Consider the following 9,274-nt stretch of genomic DNA (forward strand, 5'->3'; position numbering starts at 1 on the left):
ATATTCATTTTTTTAAAACACAAATTTTGAAGATTTTAGTTTAAAAGAAGATTATATAGTCATTGAAACTTCATACTTTATACATCTCTTACTAAATATGTGCGTTATAGAACAAAAATTAGAGGTTTTACAAAACTCCATCGGAAATCTGTCAGTATCCGTCGGTAAAAACCGACGGATTACCGACAGCACAAGGAAAACCGACCAAAATTTTACTAACCCGACGAAAGTTAGATATCCGTCGGTAACCCGTCGGTAATTTCTGACGGATTACCGATGGATTTGTTTTACCGACCGAATTACCGACGGAATTTACCATTTTTTTAATTGATTTTTTTAATTATTAAGTTAATTACATTTATTTATTTTACTAAAAATTTTGAAAGCAAATATTTATTTATTACTAAAAAATTTTGAAAGCAAAAATTTTGAAAGCAAATATTTATTTTTATTACGCATGTACTTCAAAGTTACAATTGTTAATAATTAAAAAAATCTATTCTGAATTAGAAGAGTAGTCGGTAGAAGCTGAGTCTGAATCATCTTCGTCAAATTCTCCAATTTCATCTTCTGATTCAGAGTCGACTCTATCATCTGTGTACTGGGTGAAGTCAAGCACGAGGTCAACATCAAAAGAATGCTCAACTGGGGCCATGTAGCCAATTCCACTAGGTTGCAAAGGATCATGATCGGCAACTCTGTATATTCTTCCTCGGGTTTATTTGCGTAACTGTTACCCAAGTATCAGGAGCATTAGAAACGCGAGGATAGCGAATGTAGCAAACCTGTTACAAATAATGTTATGTTAATAATTATGTTAACTAAATTTATTAAATAATTATTTAATAAACGGATAATGTAATAGTTACTTGGTCTGCCTGTGATGCAAGGATGAACGGATCATATTTCACCAATCTACGTCTTATGTTAACGGACGTAACACCAAATCGGTCAACTCTAACACCACGATCGATGTAAGGATCATACCAATCACCAAGTCGGTCTTCCTCTTGGGTTTATCCACGAACGCCGGTAAGGGTGACGAGCTGGTTGAAATCTTCTATGGCAATCAAACCAACTCGTTTTACGTCCATGCCTCAACTGGAACGCATCTTTGTTATCTTGACAATATGGACACGCTAATCTTCCATGAGTTGTCCATCCAGATAGCATCCCATAAGCTGGAAAGTCACTTATCGTCCACATAAGTGTTGCACGCATCTGGAAATTCTGCTTGGTTGATACATCATATGTTGTAGCACCATGATCCCATAACATTTTCAACTCATATATCAACGGTTGGAGAAACACATCAAGAGACCTCTTTGGATGATTTGGACCGGGAACCAAAATCAAAAGGAAAAGAAACTCTCGACGCATGCACAAAGATGATGGTAAGTTATAAGGTGTTACAATTACTGGCCACAACGAATATTGTCTTCCATGCTTTCCAAATGGGTTGAAACCATCTGTAGATAATCCTAGGTACACGTTTCGTCGCTCATACGCAAAATCCGGATACACAGATTGGAAATGCCTCCATGCTTCCGCATCTGAAGGATGCTAATCTCTCCGTTTGATCTATGTTCTGCGTGCCATCTCATTGGACCTGTCGTACGCTCAGATTGATATAATCGCTTCAACCTTTCCGTGATCGGTAAATACCACATCCTCTTATATGGAACTGGAACCCTACCGATTCTATCCTGATATCTTGGTTTTTGACAAAATCGACACCTTGTCCTATCTTCGTCTTCTCTCCAATAGATCATGCAATTATCTTCGCATACATCTATCATTTGATAAGGCAAACCAAGACCGGCGACCAATTTCTGAATCTCGTAATATGTACCTGGAAAATGATTATCTTCCGGCAAAATGTCTTTCACAAAATCAGTTATCGCATCCACACATTCCTCAGCCAAATTATAGTCCGTCTTTATGGTCATCAATCTGCTTGCAGATGACAAAGCGGAATGACCGTCCCTACAACCTCCGTATAACGGCTGCTTAGCTGCGTCCAACATAGAAAAAAACTTGTGTGCCTCTGCATTAGGCTCCTCTAAACTATCAACATTTTGACCCATCGATTGCATATTTTCCCTATATGCATCATTCACCATCTCAAGAGAACCCACACCATAATCTACTTCTGTTCTAGGTTCCTCTACTCTATCAACAATATATGGTTCGCTAGAACTATTGTACTCTGGTCTTTCACCATGGAGAAACCAAATCTTGTAACCCGGCATAAAACCATTGGAATAAAGATGACCCCATACTAAATCAATCCTAATATTGTGAGAATTCTGACAAATCGAACATGGACATTTCAACTTACGGGTTTTTAGAGCGATCGGTTGTTGACAAGCCAATTCCATAAATTCACCAACACCACGAGCATACTCATCATTCAATAAATTTGATTCTGGATCGAGCATCGGTCCGTCCATCCACGATCGAAAATAAGAAGAAGAAGACATTTTACGTACGTTTTTTTTTGAAAAAATGAGTGAGAACATGAGACAAAGCGATTTGTTTATATAGAATGGTTTCCGTCAGTAATCCGTCGGTAAATTTTGAAACTGCAACGGTCATAAAACGACTATAAGAACGGATACTTTGGGTCGTCGGAAATCCGTCGGTAATTCGAAAAATGTAAAACGGACATATTTTCCGACGGACTATATCCGTCGGAAAAAGTGACGATTTTCCGACGGATAAAGTCTGTCGGTAACTTACCGATGAAAAACCGACGAAATAATAAATTATTATTTTATTATTTAAAACTTTTGTATTTTTATATCACTGAAATCTATAACTACTAATCCATGTATGAGTTGGATGGTCGTAGTTGTCTTTGTGTGAGCAACATACGATAATGAACAACACTATATATGGTCATGGTTTTTTGAGCTAATAGGCTAATAATGTCCCAAGACTCATGAGTCTTTAAAATCTTTTGATATAAAATTAGCTTCTTTTTCTTAATAAGATTTTTTAGTTCAATATTTTGATGTTAAACTCATGCTATATTTTAATGATATGATTAACTACAATTAGTATGGCCTTCTCTGCGTATATAGTATGGTATAATCGAATTTAAAATATGGTCTGAATGAAGAAGACAAGTGTTTGGAGATGTAAGTGTACTTGTGTGTGCTTCCACGAGTAGAAGATGACCTGGAAGGATATGAACATGCCAGCAAAGTAGAGTCCGCATGGTACCTAGTGGCAATGACCATCTCATTAATTAAAATGGTAATGTCCAGTACAGAATAACAAGATTTGGTGGCAGCTAAATAGTAAAACTCTCCAATTTTTAAACACACATCATACGAATCACGCGTTCTCCTTTTTACACGCGTATGGTACTACACGAGGCATGTGTGTTCCACGTTGAATCACCCGACTCTTATCAAATATGTATATGATTCGATTTTTTAGTTAAAAAAGTAATAACAATTATTCACTTAAACGAAGATCAAATGATTCTTTATTTAAGTCGCTGATACAAATTTGGTTTTGCTCTAATTCTAAGCTAAACAACACTCAAATAGGTACAACAATATCAACGATCACTCAGTTTGAAACACTAAAACCGAACCCAACACCGAGTGCATTGAGCAATACAATCTCCTTTACAATCCACATTGTATCCCAACACTTTCGGATTCCGAAGCAACAGGTTCTTTAGTTGCTTACCCGAAATCCCCCATTGGTTTTCCAAAATCCCAATGTTTGGTTTCATCTCCTCTTCTAAGCTGCAACCGAGTACTTCCGGGAACTTCTTCATCACCTTATGCAGATCTTCGTCTGATAAACCAAGACTCCTAAGAAACTCAAGTATTTGATTCAAAGTTTCCACCTTTGGATTCTCTTTCGCTCGCTCTTCAGTCCAGTACGGCGAGTGGATATGACCAAACGCTTTTCCTAGTATCTTGTCTTTCTCCTCTATACTGAAATCAAAACAAGAAAGAGCTTCTTTGCATTCTTCCCATGTCTTTGGATCTTCTTCCTTAGAGGTTTCCACTTGTGTTGTTGAACAAAACACTACCCATTTGTTTCGTGAAACAAGACATGTCCTTTTTCCTCCAATAACACCATGATACGACGAGTTCAGGCTCAATGGTAAAACATTATTGTATGTTACAAGATCAGACTGCAAAACAAAAAGCAATGTATTATGTACCATGAGATTTCAAAAAAGACCATTAGTGTATAAAGTTTTGGTCAGCGAATATGTTACATATACAGAAGAGTGACGGACGCATTTCGCCGAACACAATGTTGCCAAAGGTGAAGCTAAAGAGTTTCCTAGCATATCTCCTGTTTATCAGCAAATCAATTAGTAACTATAAATAATGTAGACAAAATCAGAAATTACTTGTATCAATTAGCAAACAAGACTATTGCATATTCATCTCTAGATCCATGACTCATTCTGAATTTGAGCAAGAATCACTTAGATATAAATACATTCATACCCATCAAGAATAGTGAAGCTAATACTAAATAAGTAATAGTGTCCTGAATCACAAATGGGCATTGAACAACCAATACCAATACGAGAATATCATAAACCTAAGGACAAAACCGTGTGTGAATTTGCTAATTGATCTTGGCAGGAGCAGAAGCAGAAGAAGCCTAAGCTTGGTTTTTCTAGCTCATCTCATCTAAATAACCACAACTTCGATCCAAAGCAGAGAGATTTGATGAACAGAATCATAATGGATATTCTTCTCAATTTTATTTAATCTAAGACAAAAGCAAAACTCTACTCACTTGTCCTAAACCAATTCAAGAAGGCCCTATGTAATAATAAAAATCCCAAATTTCGTGTAACCCTAATCGAATTCGAGAATCTAATTCATAGGAAACTACAGATTGGGAAAATTAGTCGACAAGGTATAGAGAAAGGTGGTACCTTTAGTGCAAACTCGGTCACCTGAGAATCCGAATCACTGAGTCAAGAAGATGTGTAACCGAGTCAAAAGTTTCACGAACTCTGAAACTGTGGATTCAGAAACAGGAACCTCCAACCATCGTTCGTTTGAGAGATGAGGCACAAACACACAAAAAAAAAAAAAAAAAATTTGAAGTCGCTTTCAGAAATTTTGCGTCTTTACGTTGTTTCCAACAGACACGGATTTGTGATATTCGTAACTAAACCGTCTCCGGTTATTTAAACCGCTTTCAATTAACGATTCAGATGTCATACCGGGTGATTAAATGACATATATAGGCAACCATAAATTTTGGTGACGCTTTAGAATAATCTCTTAGGAATATATATATGTTTTATTATTTTGCTCTAAAAATATATATTTTCATCTTATTTTACAATACAAATTCTACGAGGCATTATAATTAAATTATCTGCTAATGTTATTTTAATAATTTACTTAAAAATTAATTAAACAAAGAGTGGAGTATTGTACATTGCATGTGCAATGTGGAGTGCAACCTCTCCTCTAAGGACATATACCTCGATTTCACATATCATGGGGATCAAATACATTGTGATGTTTCCTCCAAATCATATTTTTCTTTGTCTGCATCTTTACGTTAGATCAAGTAAAAAAAATATCTGAACATTTTTTGTTTATGAGGAAATAATCTCAATAATCATCTACTATTAAATTCTATAATTTTTGTAGAAAATCGTATAATGACTACTTTATATCTGGTAGACTATTTTATTTGTAAGATATAACTTCAAATTAACACATTTTTCTTAATTTATTTCTTTTTAGTTTAACGATTGGGTTTTGGAAAAAAAAAAACTTCAAATAATTAATTTTGCAACATTGCCTTCAACCTCAAAGCAAAGATCCAACAAGAAGACATGCGAACAAGGGTAGAACAATCATGTACACATCGACAAAGCTCATGAGAAGACATGTGGTAACAAGAGCGGAAATTAGAGATGCTACATCTAGATACTCCCACCACCAATGATTTCCCATATCGCGTAAAGACAAAAGATAAAAGTATAAAACACTGCCTAGAGAGCACCGGAAAGACTCAAACAAGTGTCTTTAAAGTAGTCAGCTAGTGTTTTTGAGTCCTAAGGAAGAAAAGGGATCTTGGTGGTTATGTTGACTTTGAGACAGAGCGGAATAAAAACTAATGTTGTTGTTGTCACTTTAACATAGATGAAATGCAAATCTTGTAATGTCATTTTAATAATTACTTGGGGTATTTTTAAAAATATTTTTTTTCATGTCCATTTTCAAAAATATTTTTCCATGTTGATCATTTTCAAAACTACCACTTTTTATGTACAAAATAACCAAATTATCTTTTTTTTAGTGATATCAAGAATGTAGTCACAAAAACTGAAAAAAAATTTGGCCAAAATGAAAAACTTTCCCTCCAAAATTATTTTTTTTCTCACCAAAATAAAAAAAAAAAACTCGCCAAAATTGAAAAAATCTCCCCCAAAAATTACGAATTTGTATTTTTCCGCCAAATTTTTTGATGTTCATATATTTTACATTATTTTCCCTTAGTATTTTCACCTCTTTTGCATCATTTGCTATTTAGTTTCACCATATTTGCATAGCTTTTAGGACTGTTCATGCATTAGAGTATAGTTGCATTGCATTTACATATTTTCTTGCATAAACAAGTGATTTTGGAGCCTAAGGAGCATGGAAGCAATGCTGAAGAGGAGTGAAGCTATCAAGAGAAGAAAGCAAGGGAGTTAGAGGTGAAGAATAAAGGTCCAGAGTTCCACTCGACCGTGTGTGGAGAAGGACTCGACCGAGTGGAAGGAGCACAAGAAGAGCCAACTCGACCGGTCACTCGACCGAGCACCAGGTCGAGTTGACCGAGCCGCCTAGCTATTTTGTCTTTTAGCATTTTTAGGGCTTCCACTAATTTTTCTATAAAAAGGCCTTGTACCCTTCAGCTACCAAGAGAGCCACCTTGGAGAAAATCTAAAAACTTAGTTTTTACCCTTTTGGGAATTTATGCTTTTTTTTTTTACATTTCTTAGATTTTGTTCTACTTTTAAAGGAGAAAACAAGAGATTTCTTCATACTTGTTTGTTCAATAACTCTCAAAGTATAAAGAATTTGAGTTTGATTCTTTTTTCAATATTGTAGATCTCTGCTTTATCTTTCTAATGATGCAAGTTTCGTTATTTTCTGGGTTTATGACTTTGTTCATCATGTTTAGCATTTGTGAGTAGTTGCTTAGGATCTTGAGGATGGGTTAGGCTGGATTGTGGTTAAGGTTTGTTTAGCTAGGTCAAGCTTGATTGTTATAGATCTCTTCTAGGCTAGATGTACTCTATGCTGATCCTATAACTGAGAGGGTAGGATTTGATTTTAAGCTTCTTAGCATCACACCAATGTCTAGGTTGCAAGATAAGGCTAGATCTAGAGATTATCATTAGGCATGCTAAGAGATTAGATGTCTTGTTTGATTTTTGACATAAATGATCTGTTGCTTAATGCTTGCTTGTATAAGTTCTTTGCTTTGTGAGAACAAGTCTAGAAATATATGAGCTTGATTGTTTTTGCCATGAGAGTGGATTAACATGTTCTAGGAGATCATTGTCTAGAGATTAGCTCAAGTTGATTGAGATTTGTTGACCAAGTTAGATGACCTTAATCATTAGTCCAGCCCATGAATCCCTCCTCAAGACCTTCCTTGTCTATTGATTTCTTAGTCTAAATCCTGTTGTTTGGTCGTTGTTTGATTTACTTTTGTCTTGCTCTGTTTTGTTTGCATTGCTCTGTTTCTCGCATTTGTCTGACTCGACCCTGTACTCGATCGCACACTCGATCGAGTGCTTGCTCGAGCTCATCCCCAGAATTCTTGTTTATGCTTTGTGTTTGTCCTGTTTCAATTCCTGTTTCATTTTAGTTGCTTTTCTGTTACATTCATTTAGTTTCCTGTTCATTACTTGCCTTGCATTAGTTTATTACTTGCATTACTATAGTTTCTATTTCTGTTTCATTGCATTGTTGTTTAGATCATCCTGTTCTCTTTACTTTTAGCATCTAGTTTTATAAGCTTTTACATTCTGCATTTTACATTCATCATTAGGTTGTTAGTGACAAACATCCTACATATTTGGCTTGACTTAGACAAATATTCATAACCTGATTGCTTGCATAACACTCATTTAGGATTGACATCTTTTATACTACAACAACATACGGGAAATTGAAACTCCTTGCATTCCACCTGTTCATCATCACATCATATCATCTCATTCATCATCACCCACCATAAAACCACAAGTTTTATTTTTTAAAATTTGTACCTTATAAAAAACTTATAAGGTTTTTTTAAGAGTTTAATAAGATTTTTCTAAGATTTTTGTAAGATTTTTGTCAGACATTTATAAAGTTTTTATAAGATCGGATCTCTTTAAGATATCTTGTTATTACCAAAGAAAACTATTAACTAAAACTCTCATCATTCTAAACAGAAGCATTTACCTTTCAAATCTATGAATCATATGCGTACTAAACTATTTGAATTACTTCACATATATACTTGGGATCCCTTTTCTGTTCCTACATCACATGGTTATATATATTTCTTGGCAATTGATCAAAGGTCAATTAATAACCTAATATGTACTCAACCACGATTTAGTGGTATCGTTGTAACACTTTAGCATCGAATCCTCAGATACCAAACAATTACACTATGAAATTATGTAGATTAAATATAGCTAAGACAATGTAAAAGTTTGTGAATGAAAGTAACTATCAAAAACAAAAAAATAAACAAGTGGTTTAAAAATCAATAGAAAAACATTGGGCGTAGGGAATCATTAGGGAATATGATCGCGAATTTGGGTGATTAGATAGGGATGCATTATACACCGTCCTAGAACTCAAATCACGGTTGTAAATCTAACCCACTCTCAAAAATACTTCCATAGTTTTGCAGGATATGGTTTTAGATACATGTGTAGCTGAAGGTGTTGTCCATAATGATTTGCACTATATGATCATGTCCAATATCTTGAATGATGGAATCAAAGAGATCAGCAAGGCATTTTGTGTTCTTAAAATATGAGGAGGCGTTCACAGACCTGTGAAAGAAGATTCTGGAAGGTGATGAGACAAAGAAGTTAATGAGAGCTCGTGATTTGTTGTAGGTCCACGCCTCTGTGATGACAGTACAGCCCATGGTGACCCACTCCTTTTGAGTCTCTCTGAGTTGTAAAGTAATTTCTGAATTAACCCTGTCCAGCAGCAATTCAGCAAGGCATTTTGTGTTCTTAAAATATGAGGAGGCGTTC

General features: G+C 35.2%; 1 protein-coding gene across 1 annotated transcript; it reads right to left on the bottom strand.

Moving 5' to 3' along the window:
- Nucleotides 3,474-5,106, bottom strand: LOC104736959. Its single transcript, XM_010457048.2, has 3 exons — nucleotides 4,928-5,106; nucleotides 4,250-4,329; nucleotides 3,474-4,162 (listed from the first exon to the last, which is right to left on the bottom strand). Exons 2-3 carry the CDS (start codon nucleotides 4,322-4,324, stop codon nucleotides 3,596-3,598), a joined length of 642 nt encoding a protein of 213 aa, XP_010455350.1. The 5' UTR covers nucleotides 4,325-4,329; nucleotides 4,928-5,106; the 3' UTR covers nucleotides 3,474-3,595.

The sequence above is a fragment of the Camelina sativa genome, chromosome 13 (assembly GCF_000633955.1).
Source record: "Camelina sativa cultivar DH55 chromosome 13, Cs, whole genome shotgun sequence".
NCBI classification, from domain to species: Eukaryota; Viridiplantae; Streptophyta; class Magnoliopsida; order Brassicales; family Brassicaceae; genus Camelina; species Camelina sativa.

Coding starts and splice junctions, on each gene's coding strand:
- LOC104736959 (XM_010457048.2), bottom strand. CDS start 4,324: ATGCTAGGAAACTCTTTAGCTTCACCTTTGGCAACATTGTGTTCGGCG. Junction 4,163..4,249: donor TCCGTCACTCTTCTGTATAT/GTAACATATTCG, acceptor TTTGTTTTGCAG/TCTGATCTTGTAACATACAA.